The following is an 18272-nucleotide window of genomic DNA, read 5'->3' as shown; positions in this document are numbered from 1 at the left end:
AAATGTATATATTAATAGCTTTTATAACAATATTTTTCAAATTGTTATAAGTCTATTTTTTAATATACACCAATAAGATGTCTCAAAATTTTATAAAAGAAAAAGGCATAACTCCTAAAAAAAATTTCTTTAGAATGGCTAAAATATATGTTTACGCATTATATGCATATAAAATTACGAATGAAAAATACCAAACATGGATAATAACAAATAGCTTAAAACGCTAACTATATATGAAACTCCATATAGTATAACATATATCATGAAAAAAACGTAATATTGACTAAATAAAGTGAATATATACATTATTAATAATATATCCATAGTTTATATTATGACGCGTTCGCATATTAAGATTTTTACATGGAAACTTAAAGTTCTAGTCATTGTACGCACCCATAAATATATAATGATAAAATTATTTATTCTTATTTATGTTAATTAGTCTAAGGATCATCTATATTATAATTTACACAGTCCTCTATATAAGAAGAGTTACGTTATTTGTGAATAAACATACTCATGCCATGTTAGTATTCCCTTTTATTTTTTTAACACATACATCACAAATATATGGATACTTATTTATATAAGATTAAAAATTAATATATATTTAATACCTTTAAGTTGTTTATTAATATTTTTCCCACAATTTACAAATATGCATAATATAAATATATGCCTTAGCATTTTATTTTTTATTAGAACACATACCAAAAATCATCCTAAATGTTTAAAGTTAAAAGAAATTGTAAATACATATAATTATTTATGTATTTAAAAACATGCTCATATATATTTTTTATTGTACTTGTTCTTTTTACTACATTTGTAATCATATTTATGTAATTCCTTAAGAGATATTTCCCCATGATTATTATCAAAATAATTAAAAAAATGCATATTAATTTTCATACATGCTATAACGCTTATTAATATTATCATAAAATTGTTTCTTAGTGTATATATAATGAAATATTTAATCTACAAAAGACATAAAATGTTAGCCCATGGATTAAACAAACATGTAATTAACACCAATTATTTTATAAATAGTATGAATACATATATATATATATATATATATATTATTGCATTAAATTTCTAAATGTTTTACATAATTGTGTGTTATTAATACATTTTTATAACGTCCATAATATTTTTAAATGTACTATTTTCGTGGTGACTCGTTTATAAATGCTTTCTTTAATTTCATTTACTAGCATAAATATCTCCTTTTTTCATATTACCAGTTAATTTTATAAATAATTATTTTAGTTTTTTTATAAATAATTTTTTAAAATTCGTATTTTGCTTAAAAAAATCGAAAAAATGTTATTTAATACTGAAAAATTCAACACTACGGCGTTATAGTTTATTACATGTTATATAATTATGTATATATAATAATTATATATATATACATATATATATTTATTTTTTTATTCACAGCATAAAAACCATAAAGGAAGCTTTTCTATTTTTATAGATAAATTTATTTATAGTTTTTTTTTATGTATATGTATGTACCACAAATATTTCTGAACCCTTAAAAAATACATTGTGCGTACAAGGTCATTCCCCTACAGTGCTTATTTTAACGCTTTTTTTTGCTTTTTATTTATGTTCTCAATGTATTGAAAGTATATATAGTATGAATAAAAAATAACGCATTTTTTATTATTTCGTGTTACCCAACAATCCAATAATAATATAAATATATGTAAAATGCTTAATTATTTAATGTATGGATATATACCCAAAGTTTATGTACTATGCTTATAATATTTACGTATAAAAATGTATATGGATACGCTTTTTCTTAAAAACTATTATACTGCGAAATTTATTATATAATTTATTTAAAGCGTATATTCTACAAAATATTTTTACATTTATTATTATATCAATATATAAGTAAAAATATTTATATTTTTTAAATTTTTAAGAAAAATGTAAGATATAGTTGCAATTTTTTTATAATCATTATATAATTTTTTATTATATATATTCTTCAATTTGCTTGAAATAATTTTCATTATATTACTTTATTATATATTTCATATATAATCCATTATATTATATATTTGGTATTTTCCTACATTTCACTCTTCGTATTTAATGCGAACATTTTGGGAAATTAATTTCATAATTAATATTTTATGCAAAAAATCACAAAGAAAAGTATATACATATATTAATTAAATAAATATGCAAATAATTTTATTATATATAGCTTATACTATGTACTTATGACAATATACACAAATTATCATTAAGGATGGGTATAATAATGGTACCTCATTTATTAGATATCATTAAATAAAAACAAATTAATAGTAAACAAATTCTACATTAACATGTTACTAATAATATTTATATAAATGTTGACATTTTTATAACAGTTTTAACAAACTTATCCTTTTTGCGCGTGTCCCCCATACCCATTTACAAAAGCAGTTGTTTATTTAATTATATATTCTGCATATATGCTCGAAAATATTATCCCTTATATTAAATATTAACGTTTGTATAAAATAAATCTGAATATCCAAACAAAAATAATAAATACATCAAAATCGTTAACAAAATTTACCTATAAAAGGAAGAATATATATATATATATATATACATAATACCCACAAGAAAGGTATTATAAATACAGCAAAAGGCATTTTATATGTGTAACAAGAATTAAACAAAAATAAATAAATTGATATTTAAATAAAATTTATTTTAAAAATAAATATATATATATTTTTAGATAGAACCAATCAGAAAAATACACATAATTTAAAATATACAAACATAATAAATCACACATTAGTGTAAAAACGAAGCATAGAAAAAGAGTATATAAAATAATTTACATTATAGAAAACTATAGCATTAAAATAAGGGAATTATTATCACATTATTAATAACAGTAACTTTCAAAAACAGAGACACACATTTGTAAAGAAAGTTACATGTTTATATTTGTATAAATATGTGCACAAATAAATGTAATGATATAGTTTTTTTATAATTTATATTAAAAAAATAATCATATAATTATTATATCCATAATATTATTTTATTAATATAGTAGAAGTATCTAAATTCAATTAAAACGCTATAAACTGTTTTTTTCGGGGGAATTTCTGGAGTTTCAACTTATTAATTGATGTATTTAGAATACATTGAAAAATAACAATAATATAGTAAAAAATACACAAAATTATAATAGTATTGTAATAGAAAATAAAGAATATATATAAAAGACATATTTTATTAACACGCATATAGTTTAAAAATATGAATTACAATAATAATATAAGTAATGGCACTTTTAGAAAAAGTGAAGATGACAGAAATAATTATGTAAGGAATAATAATTACGAAAATAATACGAACGAAGATCAAGGATTTAGTAAGAAAGAATGCATTGATATAGAAGAAAGTTCAAACACACAAGGATATAACCATATAAGAAATAAAAGAGAAGTAGATAATAATATGATTCCAAATGTCACTAACGTTTCTAATGCTAGGAATGTATATGATGGAAATATGGAGAATGAATGTTATGGAATTAACGATAATAATAATCAGAATAATCGAAACATAATTAGTGATGGAAGAAACAGAAGTGGTAATAACAATGCTAATGGAAATCAGGAAAATTATAAAAAGAAATTTGGAAATAAAAATTTTAATAATGAAAATGGAAACCAAAAAAATAAAGTTGGTATGCAGAATCAACAGAAGAAATCTGGAGGCCTTAACCATTTTATGGGGAATAACTTAGAAAAAAATAAAATGAGAATTGGATCGATTTCTCATAATACAATATCAGGAAACAATAGCAATGATATGAATAATGAAGAAAATATATACAAAAATAACGATAATAATAATAATTCTGGTGCTAACAATAATGGAAATAACAACTTCAAAGGTGATAAACTAAAGTACAAACCACCTATGCTAAGAAATCAAGGTGGAATTAATAGAAATAATTTTAACAGAATGAATTACAACAAGAATTCAGGAAACAATGGCGAAGGTGGTGGAAGAGGACATTTTGGATTTAATAACAGACATTATAATATTCCCAAAACAGCTTGGGCTAATAGAGATAATAGAAGATATTATCCAGAAAAAGAAGATGAGATATATTCAAATGTGAAAATCGAAAAAGGTGTTAACTTTGAATTATATGATACTATACCAGTCGAAATAAAAGGATACAATAGTGATAATATAATACCAATCGAATCATTTACAGATTCTTATTTAAATTTAAATGAATTGCTATTATCTAATATTAAAAAAGTACACTATGACAAAACAACACCTATTCAAAAGTATAGTTTAAGCATAATTATGAATAAACACGATTTAATAGGTGTCGCTCAAACAGGTAGTGGTAAAACTGCTGGGTATTTATTACCTATCATTAATCATATGTTATTAAATGATCCTCCTAAACATACATTTTACGAAGATAATAATAAGAATTCTAATTACTATTATAATAGAGTGTGTTTACCCATATGTTTAATATTAGCGCCTACTAGAGAATTGGCTGTACAAATATTTTATGATTCTAAAAAATTTTGTTTTGAAACAGGAATAAAATCAGTTGTATTGTATGGTGGTAGTAATATTAAAACACAATTATCTAATTTAGATAAAGGAGCTGATATTATAGTTGCAACACCCGGGCGATTAAATGACATTTTAGAAAAAGGGAAAATACGGTTATTCCTTACCTCATTTTTAGTATTAGATGAAGCTGATAGAATGCTAGATATGGGTTTTTCTCCACAAATTAAAAGTATAGTCAATGATTATGATATGCCAGGAAATGATAATGATTCATATATGGGTGAAAATAAAATGGAATACAAAAAATATACTAATGAAATAGTAAAAAGGCAGACAATTATGTTTAGTGCAACATTCAGAAAAGAAATCCAAGTATTAGCTAAAGATTATCTATGTAATTATACATTTTTACTGGTAGGAAAAGTTGGAAGTACCAATGAATATATTAAACAAAATCTTGTATACAGTGAAGAAGAAAACAAATGTAGTTTTCTACTTAAATTGTTATCAGAAAATAGTAATGGTTTAACAATTATATTCGTCGAAACGAAAAGAAAGGCAGATATTATTGAAAGATTTTTAAATAACCAAAAATTAAATGCCGTTTGTATACACGGAGATAAAAGCCAAGACGAAAGAGAAAGGGCTTTGGAGTTATTCAAAAGAGGAGTTAAAAATATATTAGTAGCAACAGATGTAGCTGCTAGAGGTCTTGATATATCTAATATTAAACATGTAATAAATTTTGACCTTCCAAGCAATATAGATGATTATATACATAGAATTGGTAGAACAGGTAGAGCTGGAAATATAGGTATAGCAACATCATTTGTAAATGATGACAACAAAAATATTTTTAAGGACTTGTTAGCCACACTAGAAGAATGCAATCAAGAAATACCACGTTGGTTTTTAAATTTAGTAATGAGATATACAGCTAGTGCAAAGTCAAATAGAAATTATAATAAATATAGATCTATGAGAGGCGGAGGTGGAAAGGGAAATTTCGGCCGATACAACAATAACAACAATGGAGGAGATTTCAACACTGGAAGATACAACAATAGCGGATATAATAATTTTAATCACAACTTTAATCAAAACCAGAATTTTAATTATAATAATGCTAACATGGGTAATGACAATAACAGCCCATTTAATAATTACAATTCTTATAATCAATATTCAGCATTTAATGCTAATAATTCTTATAATAATAAAAATCACATGAATGGAAATAATGATGGAGATTTGTCAAATAATCACATATACCCAAATAATAACAATAACAATGCATTTAATAATTATTCTGGTAATGTGAACCCATTTAACAACCAAAAATTTAACAATTATAACAAAAGATTTGATGATCAAAAATTTCAAAGAGGAAATTTTCCAATTTCCGACGATAATAATAACAATGACGGATGGTGATCACAAGAAGTAAAAACACATATATATAGAGAACAAATTTGAAACAAAATTTTGATCCACTTTTGAATGATCTTTGTCTTTAGTAGAATTATAAATATTTTTCTGAATTCGAAATCATTCAAAATGATTATTTTATATACATCATTAAATAGCTTTTTATATTGTATATTTTTTCCTTATATTTTTGAATGGATATAATCCCAAGTATATAACAAATGAACATTAATACATTTGTAAATTGAAAATAGTCAGAAAGCATACCAAATAAAAGATATAGAAATAATAAAATACAGGAACTAAATGAGATACATAAATTCAATATTACAAAAGAACAAATATTAAAAATCCATAGAAAAATTATAAGGGACAAATTTACTATAAAAGCAAAAAATAATGGAAGTAAATTCGAATTTTCATATATATATTTATATTATTTTTTTTTTTCAAAAATAATCATTGTATATACATTATAATTTTTATGTATTAATATTTATGTATTTATGCGTGTTATATATGCGTGTACATATTATGTACTATATATTTTGAGGATGTCTTCATTTTTTATAAAGGCGTTATATATATATACATATAAAACACATGTGTGTAAATTAGCCACATGCATATATTAAAAAAAATATACAACACTGTGGTGGCACATATATGTGTATAAATTAAATGAATGTTTTTAAATTATATATGCTCATTTTAGCCAAAGCTTTTTGTACAAAAAAATTATATGTATATATATTATATAGTCGAAAATAATAGAAATAAACCTCGGTATATTATATCACGTTCTATACATATTTATGTATTATGTGTTTTATACATTTTACTTATTTTGTATGCTTTGCGCATTTAAATTTTTTTTTTATATATACATGTATAAAAATATGTTATAGTTTTTATTATTTAATTACGTGTATAATTAAATTTATATATTAATTAATAAAAAATAAATAAAAAGAAAAAATTGGTGTAGATGATATTATCGCTTTTATCTACTGAAAAATTATGTGACCACTTATACAAAAAAGAAATATTCTACTCATTAAATGTAATTCTTGAGAAAAATTTTAAAATTTTTTATTCCTTAAAAGTATGTAGTCATCTGGGTCGCGCTCTTTATACCTATCAGGACAAAATAAGTAGAATGATGAAATAATAAGATAAACAAAATAAAAAGTGATAATACATAGAGATCATTACATATATATGTAGAAAATAGAAGAATATGTATTTTCATATCTTTATGCGTTTTTAGTATTTTAACATTTCTTTAATAATGTGCCCAATTCCTGCATTATGCATATCTTTTTCTTCCAAGATTATTAGTTTACTAATATTATTTCGGCTTATATATAAATTATGTAAGTACAAGTAAAAACAAGAAGCTGCATAAAAAAAAATTTATGTATATGTATTCACCTCCTTAGGTTTATAAATATGATAAGCATATTTAATTCAAAGCAAACAAATTATAAATAATGCATCAACGCTTCAATAAATATGTATATTATGTGCATATTTTTTATTTCCAAATTTCATTTACATAATAATCCACAAACATGGGGTACCGTTTTCCTATGAATTGTAGACAATGAGAAAATGTAATTTATTTAAAAATAATAATAATGATATAAAGCTACTTTTTTAAAATCTTAAACATATATATATATTGGTAATAACCTATAAAGAAAAAGCTTTAATCTTCTGAGCCTGTAAAAAGCAGATTGGATACCTTAAAAAATGATAATATGCACGTGTATAATACAGATATGCAAGTATTTTTGTATGAATAGAATGCATATACCCATATAAATTGTGAATAATTTGAATATTGTTACACAAATTAGTAGTGTGTCTTTTTGTATGCTTACTTAAAGCTGCTACAATTGAAATTGAATGAGATAGGTACTTATTTTCGGTAAGTATTTTTAGCTCTTCGTTATTTAGTTTGTCTTTACTGCAATAAAAGATAAATTAACTTCTTATGTGCATACATGAATACAATTTTTAACACTAAAATAATATCAAAACAAATAAATTCTGGCTGGCACATGCACTATATTTTTTGTTATGTGCATAAATCATTTATAATGGTTATCTTATAATTTGATGTTTACTTATTTTTTACAAAAGCATTTATATTGTGGATAATCTTAAAATTGCAGCATGATTTGTATAGATCATACAATATATTATCCATCGTGTTTCTGATATTATATATATTTATATTATATTTAAGGTACTTCAATGTGCTTATATGCTTAGTATAAAAAACGAGGATGAATATTTATATATCCACTTATGCGTAACAAATTCAAAAATATATAACAATAAATAATCATAGTTCTTACTCCTTAAATTGGATATTGCACGTTAAATTATATAATTTTATTTTTTATATGGAAAATATATACTATTAATTTAACGTTTTGTAATTCCACATATTTATTGAATTTAAATTAAAAAATAATATAATCTACAACATAATTTCCCAATTAAAAAAAAAACAAAATTATAACACCCAAAATAATAGTGTATTTCGATGTCGATCCCATTTTAAGCATTTTTGTATAAAACAAATTCGAAAATGGCGAAAAAAATATTATCGATTTGGTAATGTAATTTTTTATTTCTAAAATAATAATTCGTTTTGTTTTAAATGAATAGAAAAAATATATATTAGAGTAAATATCATATGCATATCTAATTATAGCAACATCGTGATTTTTGAGAGACTTAAATAATATAACGCCGAAAAAAGAACACAAAACTATTCACATAGAGTGAAACAAATAAAAAATAGCAATACTAAGGTAATAGTATTATAATTGCGTTGGTATTGTTTCATGAAACATATCAAAGAACTAATAGAAACTGAAAAAATGGATATTATAGAAGAATCTAATAAATGTAAGGAAAATAACAAAGGGAATATTGTTGTTTTAAATTTTGGAACAACGGACAAAACAAATGCAGTAACAATTTTAGAAACGGCATTATACCTTACTGAGAAGTATATAGGTTAGATAAAAATAAACAAGCAAATAATAATTAAATGACATTCATAAGCTGCGCGATTGAACAAATGAATTCACTAAACTAGTTACATAATTACATACTTGTGGGGAACCCCTATGTGTATATGTACATAAGCTTAATAAGCTATTTTCCCATGGAGAAACGCATATATGAATGTAAATATTATATGTTTTTCATATTTTCTTGTTTTGACTATTTTATTATTTTTATAAATTTACAGGAAAAATAATAAATACTTCGTATATGTACGAAACTGTTCCGGAATATGTTGTACTCGACAAAAGTGATATACCAAAAAATATAATAGGAGAAGATGACCCTTATGATGTAAGTAGTTTAAACGATTTAGTTAAGGGTCTTGAGAAGTCGAAATATGAGAATGTGTTTCAAGGGGAAGAAAATTTAGTTTCACAGTGCGAAGAATATGAAAGATTTTTAAATAATAAAGATTTATTTGAAAATAAAATAAAACAGATTAGTACTGAAAAATATGAATCTGAAACTAGTAATATAATAAAGGAAAATGATGAAATAATGAAAATTAATTTAGAAAAACATAAAAATAAATACTACACAAGTTATTTTTATAATTTAGTTGTAGTTTTTAAATGTTTCATTGATGATCCGTTAAACTTATTAGTAATATTAAAATATATAGAACACCTAATGAAAAGAAAAAATTCTAAGGAGGTTGAAAAATTTGAAAACCGGTTGATAGACATAGATATATTATTTTTTAATAATTATACTATTTTTGAAAAAAATATAAATTTAACAAAAAATGATTTATATACAATTATGTGTAAATATATCAATATAGAATATGACAATAGTAGTAGTGATAATTGTAATAAATTGTCAAGAAATATTGAGGAAATAAAGGATAATATAAAATTTCTTTCTATTCCTCATGTATATACAAAGCACAGATATAGTATACTGTTATGTTTAAATGATATTATGCCAAATTATAAGCACAATGCTTTAAAAGAAACAATAAATAAATTACATGAAGAATTTATTACTAGCTTTTCAAAATTATATAATACATGTATCAAAAAATATAACAAGAGATTATATGTTCTAAAAAATGAAGTTTTGTGTTTAAAAGAAAAAACAAATATAGTTGGCATATTAAATACCAATTACAATTCTTTTTCGGATGGTGGTTTATTTGTTAAACCGAATATTGCCGTACACAGAATGTTTCAAATGATAAAGGAAGGTGTAGATATTATAGACATAGGCGGTGAGTCCTCTGCTCCTTTTGTTTCTCATAATCCAGAAATTAAAGAACGTGATTTGGTAATTCCTGTACTAGAATTATTTGAACAAGAGTGGAATAAAATGTTACAAATTCGTGAAAATGGAATGGAGAAACAGAAGGATAAATTGAATCAAAATGATCTATCTTTACAAAAAAAAACATCAACTATTTATAAACCGCCTATAAGTATAGATACCATGAACTATGATTTATTCAAAGAATGTGTTGACAAAAATTTAGTTGATATACTTAATGATATAAGCGCATGTACAAATGATCCAAAAATAATTAAATTGTTAAAGAAGAAAAATAAATATTATAGTGTTGTTTTAATGCATAAAAGAGGAAATCCACATACTATGGACATGTTAACACAATATGAGGATGTTGTATATGATATTAAAAAATATTTAGAGGATAGATTAAATTTTCTAACTTTAAATGGTATACCTAGGTATAGAATTATATTAGATATAGGTTTAGGTTTTGCAAAGAAGCATGATCAGTCCATTAAATTATTACAAAATATTCAGGTTTATGATGATTGTCCTCTTTTTATTGGATATTCAAGGAAGAGATTTATATCTCATACTTTGGCACAAACTTGCGCTGAAATATGTCCTAATACTATTTCCGAAAATGAAAACGTTCAAAATGATGAATCTGGTAAAAACACATTTGCAGTTAGGAATATAAGAAAGGACAAAGATCAGTATCTTTATCAAAAAAATATATTAGGTACTTTTATTATGTTCTGTGCTTTTGTATATACATAAATTAGCACATTCTTGTGTTATACAAGCCTATATGTCTTCCTTAATTATTATGAGGCGCATGCATATTTTATTTCAATCATATGTATATATTAGCATTATAATATTCTTAATTACTTACGCAATTTTTTTCACATACAGGTGGATTAGCCATTGCTTCATATTGCTTTGATAAAAAAGTTGAAATGATAAGAGTTCATGATGTTTTCGAAACTAGATGTGTTTTAGATATGATGAAAAGATTGCACCAAACGGAATAAATATGCACTTATTGAAGAAAAAAATATATTCTTATAATTAGTAAATTAATTTTAACTTTTTCGGTATTTTCACCTCGATATATATCTCTTTTAGTAGTATTGTATTAATACTTATATTACTTAAAAATATAGTTAATCTAAAAATGAACGAATTAAATTATCCTTCACAAGATTAAATAAATGAGACTATCATTAAGGGTAAAAAAAAATAAACGCCTTCAATGGATAATGTATAGTGGATGTAGTAATACAAGTTACATGCGATGTTTTACTATTTAGTCATATCCAGGAATAAACATACTTCTTATAAAAGCTCCTTTTTCTTTTTAAAATTAGCACATCCTTATATACATTATGCATATTTATGTATGAAAATTATTCTCACATATTGCAAAGAGGGGAATCATCCATTTTGTGGTATTAATTTTGTTGTGTTTCAGATTCGTAACTACCCTGATTTTTATATGTTTCTACACTTTCATGATCGCTTGAAATATTGCTTGTCTCAAACTTCGTTCTTTTTATTTTGTCAATATACGATTTAAGAGATAAATGTTTGTGAGACAACGTATAGCATTCTTTAGATTCATAAAAAAAAATAGGAAATGAGTCATGCACATTTTTATCATTAAAATGAATTGCATGTATACTATTTAAAAATGATATGAATTTTCTGAGAGTATAAAAACTCAATATTTTGGGCTTGTTATCATTATAAGTATTAAAATCTATTACTATAATGTCATATGTTTCATCACAATTAAATATATAAATACCATATTGATATTTAATTTTTATTATAATATATAATTTAAAATAAAAATTTTCATTATCGTTAACATGAATAAAATCTGTATTTTCAATCGTGTTAATTAACTCGTTTATAGTCTCTTTAAAATTACTTGTTTCAATACTTTTTATTTCTTTTAAAAAGTTCATTTTGCTCTTCATAGCATTGTATTTTATTTTAAAATCTTTTTTATTATCTAAGCATTCTAAAATAGTAGACAAAATTAAATCTTTGTCTCTTGGTTCAGATCTATACATTTTTAAAAAGAAGTTAAAAATACAGAATTCCACTTCTTTCTCTTTTAGTTCTATGTCTAATTCATGTGCACACTCACACCAGTCGGCCTTTAAAATGGGGAAAAATAAAAAATAATATGAAAAAAATAATTGAAGAAGAAAAGTTGATAAAATAGTAAGCACAGAGAGATATAGCAACAAAAACAAAATGAAATATTTTTTTAATCACTATGTTACATGTGGGCTAAAATACTTCGAATCCAAAGGTACTTCGTTTATTATGTCCTCATTTCTTTTAATTATTTTATCAAAGACATTGAATTCAGAAACTTTATTTTTTTTGATATAATCTTGTAAATAATTCCTTTTTGTATTATTTTTTTTTTTTTTTTTTCCTTCAAATTCATCAAAAAAATTGGTACAGCAAAATTCAAATTGCTTATAAATATATGTTAAAAAACTTTCTCTATATATATCAGTATCTTTAGACTTTAATTCATCTAAATCATTTTCTTCATCTATTTCAAAGAAATTGTTAAGAGGGCACGTTGATGTCTCAGACATTTTTTTAGGGATACAACACACGTTTTTTGCATAAATGATATATAAATCGATGTATACAACATGTCTATATATAATTATAACATATTGGTAAAATGGGATAACAAAATTTTGATAATAAATCGTATAATATATATATGCTTTCGAATATATACAACTTATGCATTTATATGTGCAACATTTTTATCACAAATCATATAATATAATATATATGTTTTCGCATGCGTACACATTATGTATTTATATGCGAATTAATCTATGCATGCATAATATGTGCACGTTTAATTATGAAAAGTATAATATTTTTGTTTTCTCCTCTTTATTTCCTTTTTTTTATAGTGAAATATTGGTAATTTTTTTCGAAGTATGATTAATGGAAGAACAATATAGCAACCATCTAACAATACATGTAAATTGTTATGCATATTATACCAGCATCCATAGAAATGCACAAATATTTATGAAAAGAGAAATCGCAAAATATATAACACACATATGCATATATATAAATACTTATTATATTTCTTATGCTTATACATTTTACAAATTAATAAAATAGTTTGATTTAAATACAGTGCTTCTTTCATAACCTTTTCGGCGTTCCATTGTTTCATTATTTATTTATTTATTTATTTATTTATTTATTTATTTATTTATTTATTTATTTATTTATTTATTTATTTATTTATTTATTTATTTATTTATTTATTTATTTATTTATTTATTTATTTATTTATTATTTTTTATAGATTATTCAAAACTTAAATAATTATAATTGCCAAAATTAACAAAAAAAAGACAAAAATATCGATAAATTGTTTTAAAGGTACAACTTAGATATGTAATGATATATATATTTATACGCATATATAATAATTTCGGTAATAATAACAATGCAAAAAATCCCATATTGAACGAAAGGATTAAATATAGCAGCATTTTACTTTCATTAAAATTAAAATTGAAATGAACAAAAATTATAGCCCCCATAAATATCAAAATTATGGATATATAAACATTAAAACCGTTTACAATAAATAAAATACTATTGTAAAAACATTAAAAAACAGTAAAAACCTTATTATATTTTTAAAATTGCTTACACGTATTTATGTTTTCTTAAACATGGATTCATGATAGTAACAAAGTTCGTAGTATGATATTTTGTTCATTTGTAGAAGGGTTTTGAGCAGATGATAAACAAGACCGAGCATATATATTCATATGAAATTCCTTTAAAATATGAATTTTATATTATAATGAAAAAAAATACATCTTGTATATATTCACTGATAAGGCATAATTTATATATGTTGTTGGAGGTATTCAAATAAATACAGTTGTATTCCTCTGAAGAGGAGATGCTAACTGTAGGAATATGGTAGTATCATACATATCAGTTTTCTCATTTTATCAAAATAAATTTTTTTTTAGAGGTATTTGGGATATTTTTTTATATGGGTGAGTTTGCTTTATTTTTATTTGAACTATAAAGCATTTTATTATTAATATTACGATTTTTTTTCTTTATTATGTGTCTCAACACCTTAAAAATTCTTAACACATTAAAAATCCAATGAAGCTTTAAAGAAATGTACATGCGCAAAGGTATGTGCATAATGAATATTTGTGTAATTTTATAATATATAAATACCCGCATATAATAATTCTTTAAAAAAATAATATAAAACACATTTTATGATTTTTGCAAATATTTTATTATTTATTTTTATGTTTTGTAGTGTTTTGTTTGTTTTTTTTTTAAATATTTGTTGCAAGTAGTTATTTTTAAGTAATTTTGTGTGAATAATCAAAGAGTAAAAAAAGGAAAAAAAAATACGGAAAAACACTTAAAATATAGCAAATGAATAAAGAAATAAAAATATACGTGTTTTTCCCCTGTATATTCTTTAAAACATAAGAATGCTAATTATAAAATATTACTAGCAAGCGTCTTTTTATTCATTCTATTATTACGATAAATATTTAAATATATGCGTGTACTTTATTATTTTTTTCATATCGAATATTTTTTAATTAGTAATACATTTGCATATTTTTGTTTACATATATATCTTAGGATATTCTTTAATACCTGCTAAAGAACATTATCAATATCGGCTTTAAATTATTAAATCCGAAGTGTGCATATAATAGTTGGATAATACTAATGATATGCAGATATATGGGTTTGAAAGTGTTGTGATAAAATAAAAACACATATAAGCGTGGACCCACAAAATATATGTACCCCAAGATACACACTGACTAACACTGATACGTGAGTTTAAAGATCAAGAGCAATATGGATATATCGAGCGTTAATTTTGAAAGTGGATGGAAAATCATAAAGGAAGAGGCAATTGATAAGATTGAGAAATATTTGGACGAAAATGTAGTTGAAATAAACAACAATTTATTTAATGCAGCTGAATACACTCGATTATATACAGTAGTTTATAACATGTGTGCAAAGAAAACTCCTTTTTGTTATTCTAAAGAAGTATATAGGAAATATGGGGAAAGTTTATCTATTTATGCTGTTAATAAAATAAAACCACACTTAAAAGAGGCAGATAATTTAAAAAAAACAAAGGCATTAATTGATGCTTGGTATAAATATTCCTTTTATACAAATTGGATGAATAAATTTTTACATTACCTTGATCGCTATTATGTTGAATATAATAGCTCTTTGTGTCTAAAAGCATACACAAAAAATATATTTAAATTAACATTATTTGACGAAACACGAGAATGTATTAAAAGTATTATATACAATATATATGATAGCACGCGGAATAGTGATGATAAAGATAATGAAAAATTATTTCGAGATATCGTTTTTTTATATAACGAATTAGATAAAGAAAATGCTGAAAAAATGTATGAATCTGATATAGAAAAGAAAATTCTAGAAAATGTAGAAATATATTATAATAAAGAAGGGAATGATTGGATCCAAAAAATGTCTTTTCATGATTATATTATATTAATTGAAAATTCGATTGAAAAAGAATATGAAAAAAATAAATCTTTAGAAGTAAACGATGATACTTGCGAAAAAGTAACAAATATTATTGTAAAAATATTAATATATGAGAAGTTAAATTTATTATTAGATAATAAGGAGAACATTTATAATCTATTAAAAAATAATGATTTAAATTCTTTAAGAAGAACTTACATATTGTTCTCTTATTTTTCTGAAGCTATAGACGGTTTAAAAAAAACTATAGGCGAATATATAAAATCAGAAGGAAATAAATTAAAGGAAAAATACATTTCATTATCTATATCTATTAATAACAGCATTGACGCACCTACTTATGAGTCTAATAAAAATAGCAATATAGCAGAACAAAAAAATGAATACATATTATGCGAATATATACACGATCTCATAAAATTACATGATTATTACCATAGCTTGTTTAACTTTTCATTTGTTAATATATCAAACAACGAGATTAACACAAATTTCAAGGAATGCTTAAAGGATTATTTTGAAAGCTTTGTAGAACATGAAGATGAATACTTCAGCACTGTCAAATTGTTAGTTTTATATGCGGATAATATTCTGACGATAAAAAATGACAAAATAGATTTGCAGTTGCCTTATTCCGAAAATAATGAAGAGGGCGGGCATATTAAACAAGAAATGAAAACTGTAATTAATACTGATGAATTGAAAAATGATTATAGAAATGCTGGCAATAAAGAAAGTTATATTGGAAACCTGAGTGATGTAAGAAAAACACGAAAGGAAAACGACGATGTTGACTATACGTGCGATGCAAATATAATTGAAACTGATTATTTAATAAAAAAAATGTCCGATATTGTTGCCATATTTAATTATATAAGTAATAAAGAAAGTTTTTTCGAATATTATCGAATTTATTTAGCAAACAGATTAATTAATAATATGTATATATCGATAAATGTGGAGAAAAAATTTATTGAGAGTTTGTATTTTTTGTGTGGATCGCAATATACTTCAAAATTAGGAGGAATGATACAAAACATTATCAATAACAAAATTCTTAACGAAAAGTTTTACAATTATATCAATAGAAATAATAGTAATGGTGGAATATCTTTGCCTAATTTGACAAATTTCGACGAGAATTATGAAAACAACTTTTTTTCTGTAAAAATATTAAATAAAGGATATTGGCCTGCTTTAGAAAAGACCTCAATGAAATTAAGCGAAAATTTTAATAAATATATTTTATCATATACAGAATACTATAAAACAGAAAATAAAAATAAAAAATTAGAATGGATATATGAATTGAGTGAAGTTGTATTCAAATATTTTATTAATAACCGTTCATATTATTTATATTGTAATCTCATAAGTGCAGAAATATTTTTATTATTTAATAAATATAAATATATAAATTATGATATTATAAAAGAAGAATTACAAATCGATTTAAAAACATTTAAAGACAATATGCATTCATCTTTATATTATCATAAAATTATTTACTCTAATGATGATAATATAAATTGGGATACTTCCAATTTTTATATTAATGAAAACTTTTCTTATACTAATCAAAATGTTTATATAAAAAAAACTACGACTTTATTATCAAAAGAACATGAAAAAACAAAAGATGATAAAACAATGGCCATCGAAGCAGCTATTGTTCGTATTATGAAGACTCACAAAAGATTGTTCTATGATCAAATCTTTGATCATGTGAAAAAAGTCTTATCCACTTTTGCTCCATCCAACCAGGTAATAATAAGGGGTTATGCGTCAGCATAATCTAAAATAAAAAATGTCTGTAAAATTGTGCAACAATTTATACCTGCAAGTGCTCATAAATATCTACATATACATAAATGGAAAAGAGGATTTTCTCATTTTTTTTTAACAAATTTCCTTTTCTTATACATGCAATCTATATTTACCTGTGTAAAAATGAATAATATTTATTGTGACATTCTCTTCAAACACAAAAAAAAAAATTTCTGAAAATAGAAAAATTTTTCTTAAATTTCCATAAAAACATATGCATACTTACAATTTTTATTTTTATTTAGGCAATCGAGAAAAAAATTGATCTCCTAGTTGAACGAGAATATATTCAGAAAGAAGAAAATAGCCAAGTATATGTTTATATACCATAAAATAGACACCAAATTTTGAAGCGTTTTATCATGCCACTAATCTAATGAGTAAAAAAGAGCATAATAGTTGTGGTGATCATAATGATATCCGAACAAACACATAATAATTTTTTTACCCTTTTTTCACATAACTTTTTTGTTTTCGTTTATTTGCCGTTTGGG

General features: G+C 23.1%; 5 protein-coding genes across 5 annotated transcripts; 3 read left to right on the top strand and 2 right to left on the bottom strand.

Moving 5' to 3' along the window:
- Positions 1–3297: 3297 nt before the first annotated feature.
- On the top strand, positions 3298–6027 carry PBANKA_1426900 (ATP-dependent RNA helicase DBP1, putative; the record flags this gene model as incomplete). Its single annotated transcript, XM_034567612.1, has 1 exon — positions 3298–6027. The coding sequence occupies one exon, from the start codon at positions 3298–3300 to the stop codon at positions 6025–6027; it is 2730 nt and encodes a 909-aa protein (XP_034424092.1).
- A 1076-nt stretch (positions 6028–7103) lies between these two features.
- PBANKA_1426800 (conserved Plasmodium protein, unknown function) lies at positions 7104–8236 on the bottom strand (the record flags this gene model as incomplete). The annotated part of the gene is made up of 6 exons (XM_034567611.1): positions 7104–7158; positions 7301–7421; positions 7580–7611; positions 7717–7768; positions 7908–7993; positions 8154–8236. 6 exons carry the CDS (start codon positions 8234–8236, stop codon positions 7104–7106), a joined length of 429 nt encoding a protein of 142 aa, XP_034424091.1.
- Positions 8237–8918: 682 nt separating this feature from the next.
- On the top strand, positions 8919–11375 carry PBANKA_1426700 (hydroxymethyldihydropterin pyrophosphokinase-dihydropteroate synthase, putative; the record flags this gene model as incomplete). The annotated part of the gene is made up of 3 exons (XM_034567610.1): positions 8919–9057; positions 9296–11080; positions 11257–11375. 3 exons carry the CDS (start codon positions 8919–8921, stop codon positions 11373–11375), a joined length of 2043 nt encoding a protein of 680 aa, XP_034424090.1.
- A 420-nt stretch (positions 11376–11795) lies between these two features.
- On the bottom strand, positions 11796–12965 carry PBANKA_1426600 (conserved Plasmodium protein, unknown function; the record flags this gene model as incomplete). Its single annotated transcript, XM_034567609.1, has 2 exons — positions 11796–12509; positions 12639–12965. The coding sequence occupies 2 exons, from the start codon at positions 12963–12965 to the stop codon at positions 11796–11798; spliced, it is 1041 nt and encodes a 346-aa protein (XP_034424089.1).
- A 2302-nt stretch (positions 12966–15267) lies between these two features.
- On the top strand, positions 15268–18110 carry PBANKA_1426500 (cullin-1, putative; the record flags this gene model as incomplete). Its single annotated transcript, XM_034567608.1, has 2 exons — positions 15268–17715; positions 18024–18110. 2 exons carry the CDS (start codon positions 15268–15270, stop codon positions 18108–18110), a joined length of 2535 nt encoding a protein of 844 aa, XP_034424088.1.
- Between the last annotated feature and the right edge of the window lie 162 nt (positions 18111–18272).

Source organism: Plasmodium berghei (genome assembly GCF_900002375.2).
Source record: "Plasmodium berghei ANKA genome assembly, chromosome: 14".
Lineage (NCBI taxonomy): Eukaryota > Apicomplexa > Aconoidasida > Haemosporida > Plasmodiidae > Plasmodium > Plasmodium berghei.
This window is presented reverse-complemented; position numbering and strand designations above follow the sequence as displayed.